The sequence below is a fragment of the Pecten maximus genome, chromosome 2 (genome assembly GCF_902652985.1).
Source record: "Pecten maximus chromosome 2, xPecMax1.1, whole genome shotgun sequence".
Lineage (NCBI taxonomy): Eukaryota > Metazoa > Mollusca > Bivalvia > Pectinida > Pectinidae > Pecten > Pecten maximus.
The window spans coordinates 38,173,296-38,190,382 of NC_047016.1; the positions used below are offsets into that span (position 1 = coordinate 38,173,296).

General features: G+C 35.5%; 1 protein-coding gene across 2 annotated transcripts; it reads right to left on the minus strand.

Annotated features, from left to right (window-relative positions):
- Window positions 1–3,081: 3,081 nt before the first annotated feature.
- On the minus strand, window positions 3,082–15,994 carry LOC117322005 (kelch-like protein 20). Of its 2 annotated transcripts, none has more exons than XM_033876701.1 (9): window positions 15,874–15,994; window positions 13,567–14,179; window positions 12,842–13,000; window positions 11,929–12,139; window positions 11,169–11,352; window positions 9,570–9,713; window positions 9,098–9,231; window positions 7,868–8,076; window positions 3,082–7,315 (listed from the first exon to the last, which is right to left on the minus strand). In XM_033876701.1, exons 2-9 carry the CDS (start codon window positions 14,062–14,064, stop codon window positions 7,124–7,126), a joined length of 1,731 nt encoding a protein of 576 aa, XP_033732592.1. In that variant the 5' UTR covers window positions 14,065–14,179; window positions 15,874–15,994; the 3' UTR covers window positions 3,082–7,123. The 2 variants fall into 2 exon arrangements, with proteins under 2 accessions (XP_033732592.1, XP_033732591.1); XM_033876700.1 differs by having other exon boundaries at window positions 15,865–15,994.
- Window positions 15,995–17,087: the final 1,093 nt, after the last annotated feature.

Genomic DNA, 17,087 nt, shown 5'->3' on the forward strand with positions numbered 1-17,087 from the left:
GAAAAGTCCCTATGGGGTTTTCGAGAATACGGATAAATGACAACAATGTGCATGATAATCAAGACCACATTCCATAAGTATGATAGTTTTTGGTTAATGTGGTAACTTTTGTAGTGGCCTAGATAAAACAATGTGCTTTTTGTGTGCGTTTAAAATTGACGATGTTTTGGTCTGACGTAATGGCTGCTTAATTACAAAACTTGGACATGTCGAATAGGACCCAATGGATTTTAGAAAATACGGATAAATGGCAACAATGTGCATGATCAATAAGACTATATCCCATAAGTATGATAGTTTTTGGTTAATGTGGTAACTTTTGTAGTGGCCTAAATAAAACGATGTGCTTTTTGTGTTCGTTTAAAATTGACGATGTTTTCGTCTGACGTAATGGCGGCTTAATTACAAACTTGGACATGTCGAATAGGACCCAATGGATTTTAGAAAATACGGATAAATGACAACAATATGCATGATCAATAAGACTATATCCCATAAGTTTGATAGTTTTTGGTTAATGTGGTAACTTTTGTAGTGGCCAAAATAAAACGATGTGCTTTTTGTGTGCGTTTAAAATTGACGATGTTTTGGTCTGACGTAGGCCTAATGGCGGATTAACCAGAACATGTCGAATAAGTTTCAATACATCGATACACACATGCGCAAAGCCCGATTTACCTGCGCTCGCGTGTGTTTGATAGGAGACAGGACGCTCTCGATAAGGGATATGCTTGAGTGGTCACGAATAAAGGGAGCCACTACTTGTACGGGGAAATAGCGATGTTACTTATCTCTCTGTATGTATGTCTCTGGTAACAGATAAAAAGTAAACCAGTGAATTGGTTTATACCACAAATGAAAACTTTATTTTCTTCGTAAAAAAATACAAAAGTACATATGGTGATAAAAATATTTTAATGTGATAAACAATAATGAAAAGATAGGTAAATATATATAAAATCATTAAAATAAAATCATATGGGCTCTTTGTAGAACTGCGTCGCAGATCCCGGAAACATTCTTATACCAGAATGGCTAAAAGTTCTACAAAGCTCGGGATCGGTAGAGTTATCTGCCCTAAGCACGGGCTCTGTGAAAGCTCGGTAAACACGGCGAGTTCGTTGATCATCGGCGCGGTTACAAAAATGTCAAAATTTGACACCAAGTCACATTCAATATATGTTGAAATTTATATTTTTAAAATCAGCTATGTTTATTTGTTGTTTGTATCTAGTAATATATCTAAATAAAAGCATGTATCGGAAATAATTAGCAAAAAACATGAATAGTCACGCTTGATTGCGGGCTACACAAATTCTCCCCCTGGAAAATGAAAATCGTGGATTTAGGACGTTAAAATACATTTCATGAAAATCCACTTACACGGATTGATTTAAAACATGAAATCAAATCTTGGTAGAAAAAAATCACTTTAATCCATTCAGTAATAAAGGAGAAAAACGAAAATATCTAAAGCTCGGGCTCGGGTCAAAAGCTCGGGCTCGGGTCAAAAGCTCGGGCTCGGCTCGGGATACACAAATTCTCTACCACCCACACTAGAGGAGTATCGAATAATAGGGGGAATCCGTTATATATTTATAGTTTTCGCGGTAAATCATACACATAATTATAAATATCTCTTGGATTTTTTTTTTATTTCAATCACTGAGATGGTATCGTTGAAGGTCAGCTCACTGCCTGTATCGATACATCTTGGCTATTTCATATAGATCATTCTTTATATTTGACATGGTATTTAGTATGGCCAGAGACATATATACAGATATATAGATGTATATATGTCTCTGGTATGGCCATATACTTTTCACGGCGATAACAGATGCTTATGTAAGCCCATGGTGGAACTCTCTAGCGACAGTAGCTCTTGACGCATCTTCGCTAGCCAAGGCTAATATTGTTTAAAACTAAATAGAGACCTAGTGGAACTGATTAAAGGGGCATTCCGTCGTTTAAATAAAGAATAGGTCGCCAAAATGAAACTTAAGGAGAATATATACGTACTTTTCCCGAGGAGTAAAAGATATAACCTTTACATTAATACGACAGTTTAACTCTCAAGATAAACCAAAGTTCTTCAAGTATTAAATCCTCAAAATTCTTAATTCGACCCGAAGTATCTCTAAATACCGCAAACACATACGGTATTTGTGTACGAACTGTCATTTTCTGTACATTTTGGCGTTACTTTCATTACTGGTAGGCACAAAAACTCATATCATCCTCATTCGGGCATAGATTTTATCAACAGAATTTTTTCAAGTTTCTGATGCCTGAACGAAGGCATGTCCCTTTAATGTAATTTGAGAAGTATCGATACAACCTTATCTGTGAATATGACGATCTGTTTATCAATTTGAGCTTTTAATCTCTTAGTACATTGAAGATCTATTCCAAATTAGGATGATTTTTTTTTCACGTGTGTTGTACTTCAAGAGTAGTCTTTTGAAAATTAACTCTTTATCTTCTCAGTTTGGATCCCACACCTCAGCCCTAAACAGGATCACATCTACTCTTAAAATAAAATTTGATCATCATAATCAGACATTCAGAAAATATTATGAGATATTCACAAATGTTTTTAAAGAAAGAGGAAGCTACCTGGCATTAACTGTCATCTGACTCTAAAGGCCCTATTACTATTGTAGTTATACATACTCTGTAGTAAGTATAGTGGTTCTGTTGAACATGGCACCATCTTTGATTTCTAACCAACCCACAAAAAATTACAACACTTGGAAAGAACCATCGCAGGGTCATTTCAGGCAAGTTTAACTGAATCTCACAGGTTGAACTTGAGAAGCATGGCCGACCATCCCAAAAAATAACAACACTTGGTCAAGACCATTTCAGGATAATTTCAAACATGTCCGAGTTTAATCCCACTGGTGAAACTTGAAAAGTTTGAACATGAAAAGTTTAGACAGTGCACTGCAGATGGTGGATGGCGACCAACGAAGTAGGATGGCAATGGCCGAAGGGCTAGACAGTGAATGTCAGCCCATCATTAGTTCTATCAGCCTTCCGGCCTTCTGTATAGGAGAATAATAACAATATATTCAGTCTGTTTACATTCGTTCTTTTTATTAGAGTGGACAACACAGAAATGATCAATAATCCATAACCATATCAGATACAGTCCAATGATGACATCTACTTACCAGTAATTATCAACTGTCAAAAACAACATTTACAGGTCCGGAAATGTTCAAGAACTATAAATATATCCATAACCGAATCAGATACAGCCCAAAGACACTTTCTTACTTAATAAACTGTCCAAAACAACATCTTCCAGTCTGGAAATGTTCCAGAATTATAAATATATTCATAACCAGATACAGTTCAAAGATGACACCTACTTACCTGTACTTATCAACAGTCCAAAACAACATTTACCAGTCTGGAAATGTTCCAGAACTTATAAATTAACTCTCTCAATTATCTTAACATATGCAAATAGTAACTTAGCTTAACTCCCAACACTTGAGTCAACTCTCAACACTGGAGTGTACTCTCAACACCAGATTTAAATCCCAACACTAGAGTCAACTCCCAACATAGGAGTTAGCTCCAAACATTAGAGTTAACTCTCAACACTAGAGTTAACTCTCAACACTGGAGTTAACTCTCAACACTGGAGTCAACTCTCAACACGGGAGTCAACTCTCAACATGGGAGTTAGCTCCAAACATTAGAGTCAACTCTCAAGTTAGCTCCAAACATTAGAGTTAACTCTCAATGCTAGAGTTAACTCCAAACATTAGAGTTAACTCACAACATGGGAGTTAGCTCCAAACATCAGTTAACTCTCAATACTAGAGTTAGCTCCAAACATTAGAGTTAACTCTCAATGCTAGAGTTAACTCCAAACATTAGAGTTAACTCTCAATACTAGAGTTAACTCCAAACATTAGAGTTAACTCTCAATACTAGAGTTAGCTCCAAACATTAGAGTTAACTCTCAACAATGGAGCTAAGCTAAGTGTAAGAACATACATCCCTGATACTACATGGGTTACGTCCACATTCACTCTCTACATTCCTGGAATATGTCATGACAAAATGGAAGACTCAGCACTGCCATCTTGTGAATAAAACAAATAGACAAGTTTGAGTCTTTCAGATGTAAATCAAACAGATCTGAAAGTCACCATACTGGTTAAATTGTGCTCCTGTGTAATCTGCAAAAGAAATTCACCATCTTATTCATTGGGCATGTCCCCCACCCCCAGACATTAACTATATTGGTAGAATTTTGCCATGACATATTCCAGCAATGCATGCAGAGAGTGACAGTGAATATAATTTCTGTATAAACACGTCACAATGATAACCAAGACAGTATAGGATAGCCAGGCACTGGGTCAGTCACTAGAATATTTCAGTGTAAAGTTCAGTCTAACTCTCTCCAGCAAGGTAGGTCCTCCTGTCAATGCACCTACCAAGAAAGTGAGATACCAAGAGCACCAGTTCTCAAAACAGCTTTACAAAAGGTACAGCACACAGAATGCGATGCAAAGATCACAAAAGCCATTTAAAACTTTAATTAACTGACAAAGAACAGTCACAAACACTTGACAAAATATTGCAAGTTGTATTATCACAAAACAATTAAGACAACAAATAAAAATCAAAATATGTTTATGAATCATTGATGATATATTGCTATATAAAGGCCAGAAATGTAACTTGGACCTCGATTCTTTAAATATACTGCAAATATACTTATTTTGATGTACTGTAATTTTAGTGTCTAACAATTTTACACAGGCAAGTGCTATGGTGAATTAGTGCACTAATAAAAAAAGAAACTTAAATTAGCATTATTATGATTTAGCAGAAGGATTTCAACAAGAAAAAGTGCTAATTCAAAAATAAAATTACTGCTTAAATAGGTAATGTTTACAGTATTTAGTGAGAAACATCTAAAATAACATCAAGATGTTCACATATGTATATAGCTCTTAAATTATCAACTTTCTCCATTCATATACCCCGGTGAGTTTATTTTTAAGGAAATGAAAATGTTCATAAAATGCAGATGGAACAGAAACCAGTTCAATCATACAATTCCCTGAAATATGCAACATGTAGATAGGCTTCAGTAGAATTGACTTTTTGTCAGTTTTGTGAGAAAGTCATAAAGGCAAGTTTGAAGAAAGGTCGACCAATTTTGACTGTTTGTATATATGTTTATATATATATCTTCAAAACACAGGAACTTGGCATAAATTCCCTTGTCCATATATATGCACTACTTTGTAAATATGCATGATATGGACCATGGGTCCCTGTGGTTACAAAAGCAATATTGTAGATACTTCATTTACAAAAGAAAGCATTAAATCACATATGCAAATGCTAATACAAGCCCTGATATCATCATCACAGATCTCTAATTCAAAACGTCTGATAATCAAATGTTGACAATAGCACCAAAGTTATTACTGTGGTTTATACAAAAATTACCAGAATCCCCAGTGAACATAAACTACATTAAGTTTCTTCAGTGTGAATGACAATGTAAATCCAATCGATTTAAAATCATATCTCAATCTACACTCCTGTTCCCTAAATTACACTCTGCTATGTCCAGAGTGCAGTTAACAGAACGTGAGCCTAGATCAGTCAATCCGACTGATGTTAATCCTAAGTGTAAGGTGTCCAAACCAGACTAGCATTAGCAATGTTACTGTTACCAAATGTACATGTGTAAAACTCACAACAGAACCTGTATTAAAGAGACATGGAGTCATTTATTAATCTATTTTCAGTTATGCTGTTTAAAACACTTAGACATTGTAGCTAGTTATCATCTTAAAAATAAATATAGACAAAATTTTCAAAAGACATCCACAAAACAGAGTGTGGTTGACTGAATTTACATTTCCTTGTTTCGACGATATAATTCAATCTCTATGATACCAAATATTAATGAACAAATCCTAAGAAAGAGAAATACTGATTTAATGTTTATACGTAAAATTTTAGAGTTTAGATCACCATAACCTATTAAGTTGGAACATATTAAAAATAATTTACATCAATTACTGAATGAAGCAATATTATGTATGACATGACACGTGTAGGGCTATATATCAATATGATCACTGGTAACATTTCATACACAGAGGAGAGAGATATGATCACTGGTAACATTTCATACACAGAGAAGGAGAGAAAAAAAGTTGTCTCCTCTCCCCTAGTCAATTCAATATTCAGTAAAAATCATTGTGAATGAATTTTACAAGCAACACTGATGTCATAAACACCTTTTAATATTTCTTACATTAGGGAGAAAATATCTTTATAAGACAAGTCTATAAAACAAAACGATACAGCATATTTTAAATAAGCAATTGACAGAATCTAAATGATAACTTACTCTCTGTACAGTATTTACAATATATGTATTTACAATTCATGCCATGCCTGAGCAATTGACATAAAACATGGTACCAATGAAAGATGAATCCCCCCCCCCCCCCCCCCCAGGAGCTAAGACAAAATAACTTGTCTCCAAATTCATTTACAACATGCCCAGAGTAACAAAACGATGACAAGCTCCCTTGTTAATTCCAACTGAGCATATATTACAGTCTTGGAGACAAACATTTCTTTCTTTGTAGTGACTTGCATAATAATTTTTTCACATTACATCAACGTTTTTTTTTTTAATTTGATGAACATGTATCCAAGTTTTCCCTCAACAGATTAAAGTTTTAATGAGAATCTCTGTCCTATATTATGTCTGATACCCTATAAATACATGTACTGTAATATTCATCATATGATTCTCTACTGGGTATATTGATAGGCAGAATATGACTGAACATGGCAATACTGTAGGTAGAGCATGATATTGTGGCCATGGGTAATACATGTATAACATGACACTACACAATCATGTAATATATGTATAGCATGACACTACACAATCATGTAATACATGTATATCACGACACTTAATGACATTGCTAGGCAGTACATGACAACTGTGCTTGCAATATGAAGCAAAAACAACACTTCCTTTAGCAGTAGTACCATACGCTGTATTGAGTAGCACATCAAACTAGGTAGCATGTAACAACTGTCTTTGGTGTCACCACAGGTGTGGTTCATGTTGTGGCATTCGTACTACTCCAACCCCACCACCTAATCTACGATAATTCATTCCTCCACACAATTTCCAACAGTTCTGTTCTGGGTCATACACTTCAATTGTCTTTAGGTATGTTGTGCCATCAAATCCTCCAATAGCCATCAGCTGACCGTTCACTACAGCCAAACCAACCTGTAAACAAACAGGAACAGGAAAAGCATGATTACAGATTAATTTCACAATATTCTCTGAGTAGGTGAGCTTAAATGTATAGAACACATCTTCTTTTAATATCTATTTTTACTAATCAAATTACACATTGCGAAATATTTTCCTGATCAAACAGCTTGGTGGAAGTTTGGATTTCGACATCCTGGCAACAGCCAGGGCATACCAGGCAGGGCTCAAAGTGGATAATTTTACAAGGTGGCCTATTTGACTACCAAGTCATAAAATCTAGCTAGGCACCAATTGGAAAAGTAAGTCGCCTGGCCTAGTTGTTTTAAATTTAAAAAAAAATCTTTTAATTCTTCAGATCAGTATAACATTCGATTGTGAACGTCATTTTAGCATTGACTGCAACTTTGAAAGATTAACCAAATCGCAAATTTACACATTTTTTTTTTGTGGCCATGCAGGCGCCTTATAGGTCAATAACTGGTCGCCAATGGTGAATTCAAGGTGCCATGGCCACTAAAATAGGCACCACTTTGAGCCATACCAGGACAACCACAAGACACTTACCCCACTTCTGCGAGATGTCATGGCTACAACAGGTTGCCAGGTATTTGTCTGTGGATTGTAACGCTCGGCACTGCTGAGCTCTGTAGTGTCATCACGACCCCCAACAGCATATATCATGTTGTTATATACGGCCACCCCAAGATGTTTTCGTCGTGTACCCATTGGCGACATTGGCATCCAGCGGTTTGTTCTTGGGTCATATCTTTCCACTGCAACAGATGCATAAACCTTTCAAGATTTTCTATACAAAGTATTTTAAATTTGTTATCATTTTATGAGATTAGAAGATTTTATAATGCTAGTCTCTGCCCAAACATTTAAACTTTGGGACAAGTTTCATAGAAATGTACATTTTGACAGACTTTTCAAAAAATCAAACAGCGGAGGACAAAATCAAATAGAGGCAGCCATTTTGTTGAGCCATGACTTCTCAATGTCCTTATTATGAGGTCACAAGCAATTTCTTATTGGCACAGCTAACGAAAAACACTCCAGAGTATTACACTACGGCCATCTGCTAAAATGTTTCATTGATGAATTCAGTGGATATTAGGCCATTTGTGTGATAAAAAGAAGCAGTCATATTTTAGTCATTTGATTACTATTTGTGTTGAGGGGAAAATGTATGCAAATAATTTTTAACTGAAAGTTTACAGAATTTGGTATTTCTTTTGAATATTATCGGTATATGAAACATAAGATACAAAGTTTCATGGCGACTCTTCAACTTAGTAAAATCCTCCTGTTATTTGTGATAACTATTTTTTAAAAGATATTTCTTGTTTAATCATTCAGAGAATGGAAATTTTACAGTAATGTAATGCTAAATGTAATGATAAACACATAAGTATAACAGCCTCATCGGTAAACCTTCTTCCACCTTTAATTATCTATAAACAAAATTAATCCACGAGTTGATGGAACACAAATAATCGTTTCAATGACAAACTGCATACTAGGATATCACAAAAGGGGCATAACTCCCAGGAAAATCAGTAAGATGAAAAATATAAATCATTCAGGCACCTAATTAAATACACTAAGATTCTTGAAAATTGAGAGAGTTAGATAATTACTTCAATGTGGATTTGTGTTGGATTAACATCTCAATGGATGGACAGACCAAAGGACATTCTGATTCTAGAAGTCCTACTGATTTAGTGTTGGGTTCAATAATGAAGAAGGGGATTTACAAGTCCACGAGAACATTTCTGACAATAGATAACTTACCTGTGTTTAATGGACAGGTACCATCACTACCTCCCACTGCATACAGGTAGCCACCCAACACAGCCACGCCCACCCCTAGTCGTCGTGTACTCATAGAGGCTACTTTTGTCCATTTGTTAAGCTGGGGATCATACCTGTTATAAATGTATTGTTAGTCAATGTGTACATTTCACTTTCTTTCATGAATTCAAGTCAATGTGAAATTATCATAATTGGTTTTGTTTTTTTGAACTTCAAAATATGATTACCAATAAAACATTTCCATTTACCATATAAATAAAGCATAATTGTAAAATTCTTTAGCAGACCTGTTTAAAAATTCTTAAATTATGATCAGTTAAGGCCATTAGCAGTAAAATGATTATATACATTTAAACAAATCAATGATCAGCTGTTTATCATCTCAAATAAAACACAGGTGACAGGAGTTATCATATGAATTTGCTTAGAGTAGACTGATGACAATTTGTACCTCTCCACAAAGTTGAGACAGGAGACACCATCTTGTCCCCCTACTGCATACATGTAGCTGTCAAGGACGGCTACCCCAACACTTGTGCGACATGAACTGGTGGGCGCCACGTCCCCACTCCACTGGTTCGTCTGTGGATCAAACCTGGCCACAAATATATCTCAATTAATGATATATCATACTACATTGGTTTCTTTGGACACTAAATCGGCAGTCATATAGCACTATATCACATGAGTTACATTATTACACAAATACAATCAATAATAATATCATCATACATGTATATAATATGGTCATACTACATTGGCTTCTTTGGACACTAGCTCTGCAGTAATATAACATTATATTACATGAGTTTGTTTAGACACACATACACCCCAATCAATAATAATATCAATCTAAGTAATGGTTGGTCTGGCCACTAATACAAATGTATACCTCAATGACATTGTATCACTTGGTCTGGCCACTAATACAAATGTATACCTCAATGACATTGTATCACTTGGTCTGGCCACTAATACAAATGTATACCTCAATGACATTGTATCACTTGGTCTGGCCACTAATACAATTGTATACCTCAATGACATTGTATCACTTGGTCTGGCCACTAATACAAATGTATACCTCAATGACATTGTATCACTTGGTCTGGCCACTAATACAAATGTATACCTCAATGACATTGTATCACTTGGTCTGGCCACTAATACAATTGTATACCTCAATGACATTGTATCACTTGGTCTGGCCACTAATACAAATGTATACCTCAATGACATTGTATCACTTGGTCTGGCCACTAATACAAATGTATACCTCAATGACATTGTATCACTTGGTCTGGCCACTAATACAAATGTATACCTCAATGACATTGTATCACTTGGTCTGGCCACTAATACAACGGATCATATCATCAATTGTTGGTTAGTCTGAGGATCAAGGTTTTCTTCTTCTCCCACCTTTCACTGATTTGTCTCCCGTTTTGAGTGTACAAGATTTCTCTGTCTTTTTTAGCGCGTGCAATCTGTCATACCCTAGGGTGTGACAGATTGCACACGCTCACTTTCTTCACCGGAAGTACTACCGGAACTACTTTTTTTGTTTACATTACGTCGTCTGCTACGTCAACAAACAAATTGTGTACACAATAATACAGGTCTACAAAGCGATCTCGGAGATGTTTCAAACAGGTGACACTGTTACGGTTGGTGGAAATGGTAGGAAGGGCAAAATTGTTGGCACTTTTCGTCCTATTTTTTATATTCATACGCCCATGTGTACTTGTTTACAAACAGACGGAGATCGCCGATGGGAAAACACATAAAGAAAAGAGGTGGGAGAAAAATTATCATTCCCTACCTTGAGGGTGTAACAAAGAAATCTCAACCTTCAGGGGAGATTCTTGAATGTCCAAACCCTCGGCAAGCCTCGGGTTGGACATTCAAGAATCTCCCCCTCAGGTTGAGATTTCTCTGTCACACCCTCAAGGTAGGGAAAGATTCTATTAATCTTCATTTATATATGTCTATCTTTAAATAAAAAGATACCAGTGTAATGATCTAAACCATGTCACTCTCAGGTACTTACCTTTCAATGCTATTGAGATATGACTGCCCATCGTGACCCCCTACAGCATACAGGAGGTCATTGAGGACAGCGACGCCCACCCCACAGCGACGTTTACTCATCGGAGCCACCATCCTCCACTCGTTTGTCTGAGGGTCGTATCGCTCTACACTGGAGATAGCATCTCCACTACACCATCCTCCAACTACACAAAGACATACCAACATGAGTATACGGACATATCTGCCATTCTTAATATATACACTGCTTTGTTTATATGCATTAACTAAAGAATACTGCTTTGCATGAATGCATTACTAAATGTATTATATACTGTTGCCTATATATATGAATGCAGTACCTAATGCATTGTATAAATACATTACTGAATACATGTATATACTGCTGTGTGAATGCATAACTGAGTGTGTACTGCATTGCATAAATACATTACTGAATATATACTGCTGTGTGAATGCATTAGTGAATACATACTTCTTTGTATGAATACATAACTGAATGTTAATAGAATACTGCCTTGTATAAATACAATACCTAATTCATACTGCTTTTTCTGAATTAATTTACTAATACACACTAGTTGTATGAATATATCGGTGAACAGTTTCCCGTCTTTTAAATATCAATACATGTAAACTCTATTACATATCTTATATTGCAAAACCCTGACAGTTAAATCAAGCTCTAGAACATTAAAGATTGATGCTTTGTTGATTGTTTATATATTTTTCCTGTCTCTTTCAATACAACAATAACATACCAGCAAACAGGACTTCCCCACATCGTATTGGTTTCCGCGGCCTCGTACGTGGGCCCTGCATCAGAGGGCGCTCCTGTGGCAGGAGGAGATAATTCTTGGCCTCATCCAACAAATCTCTGCAGGAATCATCACTTTTGATAAGAAGGTCTGAGCCTACTGTACCAACAAGGAATTTGGGGCTCATCAACGGCAGTCGCACATGCTGAACAACCTGCAGAGGAATCATAATGTTTTGGTATAGAGACGTAATTGTGTTCTTTTGTCAATCTTCATTATGTAGGAACTGATGAGGTTTACAAACAGGCACAAATCATCCCTTTGTTGGAAACAGACATTATTATTTTTTAAACAATTATGAAACAACCGTTATAAGAGTTTGAAGGAAAGGTTGACAGACAGAAGACCTTGTGTGTACGTATACCTGAACCAGCACAAGTCATAAGCTCAACCATATTTCAGGGTGGTTTTTTCTGAAGTATTCTGAATATGGGTCAAAATATGAGACCCATCGATCATTCCTGATGACAAATCAAAGCCTTTATTCATTCAAAATTCAAACATCAAAATTCTCTTAACAACAGTACACATATTTTAACAATTTAACAACAACAAAAAAAAACCTTGATAGCGTAGAGTTATGTACAAATTGTAGCATTCAAAGTCAGCCCTCACAATATAGCTACAGCAAACTGCCTTTCTTAGAAGGTTTCAATTCAGATCCCCCCCCCCCCCCCCCCAAAAAAAAATTTAATAAAAAAATCAGGTCATAATATTTCTAAGAGAGGAGTTTTAAGCTCATAATTACATATATATGAGTATAAAACATTAAATGATATTTAATTTTTAAGTTTATAAAATATAATAAAATATAAGTTGCTAGTGTTATGAATACACATCATACATCATGACTTACATTAGGGAGATGAGTGCGTCGGTCCTGGATATTGTACTTGACCCAAGACATCACAGCGCTGTAAACCTGCTCCTCACTGCGCACATTTAACTCATCACTCGATATGATATCCACCAGCTGATTCACCGGCAACAGTAGGAACTCCTCACTCTCCATAACCTGGAAACAGCATTAAAACACAACATAGCATTACCTACATTAAGATCGCATTCACAGCAATGCAAAGATATACAATAAGGCGGGGGAAGGGCCTATATCACTCATCTGGACATTTCGGTAACCATGGCACCATACATGTATACAGTTTACAGTATTTTGGTAAAACTTTTATATTGCAAATACCTAATGACTATTTACCTATATTGGACTAAGCCTGTCAGCATCCAGACAGTATGCATGAAATCCATTCATGTTAAACTTTTCCTTTACACTAATTTCAAGCTGCAGATTATAGAATTACAGAAACAAAGAATAGTACAAAGATGTTTATAGGTAATCTATAATGGGAACAAATAAATTGAATCTCAAATATTTCCATGTTAAATTCGAATCCAGGGCCAATACTAATATTTAAATATACTGGTAAACACATGTCTTACATGCATATTTATGTAGAGCATATGCACCAAATATAGGTTATATGGTGGAGATACCGGATATAAAATATTTGAAAGTTATGTCGACCCTGGGAAAAAAAGTAATAGATTCTCAGTACATATACAAACCTCTTGGAAGTTATGTTGTGTGAATTTGTCTGCAATTCTTAACAAGTCCCTGCAAGCATGCGTGTCAGCAAAGGCGCGAATACCCAGACAGTTGGACGGGTCTAACTGTCGCTTGAGAAACTCACAACACACCTCCTGGATTTCAGCCAGCTGAAGCAGACAGGCTGCCGGTAACAGAGTCTGGACATTGCTCTCCTCCACAGTAATGTTTGATGTGTAACAGAAATCGACCAACAATTCCATAGCACTCTCATCAATATCTCTTATTGTCACTTCGGTCTGACGGCTCTCGGCTAACTCACCAGTAAACATGGCATGGAAATATGGGCTACATGCCGATAAGATGACACGATGAGCAAATATTTTCCTTTGGGCCACAATGAGAACCACATCACACAGTTCTCTGTGCTTGCGGAGAACGTTGATTGAATCAAGGGTATGACGAGGGTGTTTGTCAGAGGTGTAGGCTAACCTGGCGGGAGAAGGTGGACGATCCATGATTCCAAATAAATGTCTTGGAAGCACGTCCAATATTTCAGGCTCCAGATTTCAGCGTTGGAAGAACAAATCAGGTGTCTTTTTGTGGAGAGCTCTTTTAGAACTTCCTGTATATCTGTATGTAACAAAAACACAAACATGTATATATATATACACACATTCACTTAAGTTTAAATTTATACTAATATTGATATGATTTGATCAAGAAAAAGGAACCCTATCTATAATTTACAAATTATATTGCAAGTTAAAGCTCACAATCAGTTAAGTTTCTTCAAAACAATGATGAAAATAAAGAGATCTTCATAAAAACCTTTCGTCGCATGAAAAATTGAAAGGTGCAACAGAAGGGAACACAGCTTTTACACTAAAAGAGGTAAATACTTGTTTTTTGCAGTGGAATCCTGATAATTGACTGAGGTCATCAAGTCTCCTGTGTTACTGTTGTATGTGTATGTAAATATTTAACTCCCTTTCGAGTATTCCAGTAAAATATCTACCCAATTATGGGAGTTTGCCAGGTTTATCAAATAGGAACCATCCATATGTATTTAGTGATTTAATTAAAATGGTAACATATACATAATAAATGTCATTTTCTCCAGAACCATACATGTACAGTATTTATAAAGGTTCTCTTTATTTCTAGAGTCCTCCCATCAGATATATACTTTACTGATATACCTCAGATATCGATCTTTATCACAGGGTGATGATTTCCACCAATTTAATTTCATCAAAACCCGGGCCCACATACAGTTTCTGGTGAGAAATGCAGTGATTTTGGCATTCAGCAATACAATATAACCTGGTTGTCAAATCTCAAATCATGTACATTTTGTATTACTTATATATAGGCTGATAATTATATATAGTCCTTTATCAATAACTGACAGATGATTAAAAGATTTCTTGAGAGTCAAAATCAAGTTTTACATTCAGTGAAATCTTCTGTTCCCAACTTTCAGACCCCTAAATTAGAGGTGATCCTTTTTCTATTATAATATTAATATAGCTTCAAATTCTGATCACATCAGTGAACACAAGCTGTTGACAATGATCATATTTAACATGCATTCAGGGCATGAAGTTGCCCCATTGTGTTTAGTAGTTTCAGAGTCATATTAATATTGCTATTTGCATGAATTGATTTTCTAAGAAATCTTATGACCATAATCTTATACCACAGACATATGATTACAATGAAATTTCATAAAATGTTGACTGGCACACTGTTATGGCTCTGAGAAGAGCACGCAATAACCCCTTATATGGCCATACACCGGCCCCCATACACCTCAGCCTTTACATGAACAAATCCTTTAATTTTTGGCATCCTGAATCTAATCCTCATCTAGATCTCTACATTGTGATTTCTACGTGTTTATGACCAAGATAATTAAAAAATAAGAACACTTTATGAATGAAATAAAACACCCAAGGGCCACCCATTTAATCCAAATACCTCCTCCTTTCCTCGGAAAAATGTTCATACAAAATGATGCTTCATATAAAACGTAACTTATTAGTATGGAAAGCAGCTAGTATGACAGGTAATTACATCTCAAATTAGATAAATAAGTTTACAAGTAACTTAGCAAGTTACAAAGATCACCAGACTTAGCAGACTGTCTAAAGGAGTATAGTATATAACGAGTACACTGTACATGTGTACAGTGAGTGAGTGCTGCGCAGGAATATATTGAGAAGAAAAACATTACTCGTCCGATCAAAGTCAGTCGAATTCAAATCGATAATTTGTTGAAAATATCATATACACTGAGTACTTAATATACTTACAATACACACCATATTAGTTATGATGCGTCTGATATGTTCAGGCGGATCGAAACCCAATAGGAATCCGAAAATCTAGCAAATACCGAAGGCATATTATCAGATTTCTTCACAGACATCCATTTTTACAGCAGGAAGTACTGTTCTGTGACTAATTTTGGTATGACGAAAACGATGTTTCCGGATCGATCGACGTTATCGAGTGTACTGGCGTGTGTGGAAAACATTCCCGTATTGATTACCCCCAATATGATATGGAGGTCAATGCCATTGCATAATATAGAGCCACATGTTAGTATGCTTTTTTTCACAATGGCCTATTGAAAAAAAAAGTCATTTTGATCTGTTTCTGAAATAAATAAATAAATAAATAAATAAATTCTAAATAAAAAGACTAAAACCACTCGACACACATCTACAGTACATACAAATGTAAGTATGGCAAGCCGTTTTAACATTTAATCCCATTTCCTCTTAAAGGGTGTATGGCAAGCCGTTTTAACATTTAATCCCATTTCCTCTTAAAGGGATGTTTAAAAGATAATTTAAAAAAAAAATAAAAAAAAAACAGGAATATATAAAAGGATTCCTTCTTTTTCAAGTGTTACAAAAATGTTTCACGCATATTAGGAAATATTGTTGTATGATCAAACATATCTAAAATAATATCAATCTAAAAAATATCAATCTAAACTTCCACAGGCCCTCAGCTATCGAGAGATACAGTGTATTTGTATTGAATCATATTTATTGTCATCTTTAATATCAAAGAAGCCTCATCAACATGAGGGCATGACTTCAAGATCGATATACATATCAATATAAACTGGAAAATGAAACGATCTGTCGTCCAATGTTGTAAACACTTTTAAGCTAAATGAATGTCAATCAGATGAATCTTGGTAAAGTCAGCACGCGACAAAAAAAAAAAAATTAAAAAAAATAAAAATAAAAAGTATTTTACCTATTTCAGAGTTGACTGTCAAAGGATCATACAAATTCTGTTTTCTCCGAAAAAAACTTTGTAAAAACAAAAAAAGGGGTGATAAACTAAACTGGTGTTTCTGAAAGGGAAAAAAGACCATACATGTATACAAGCCAATCAAAACTCGAGGACTGTCAGTGCATGACAGATACATGTTCAGATAGCACAAAGCGAATTATGACCTTAGACATTCCAAAAGTTTAACTGTAACAATAACAAAGCCTTCCAATACTGATTTGAA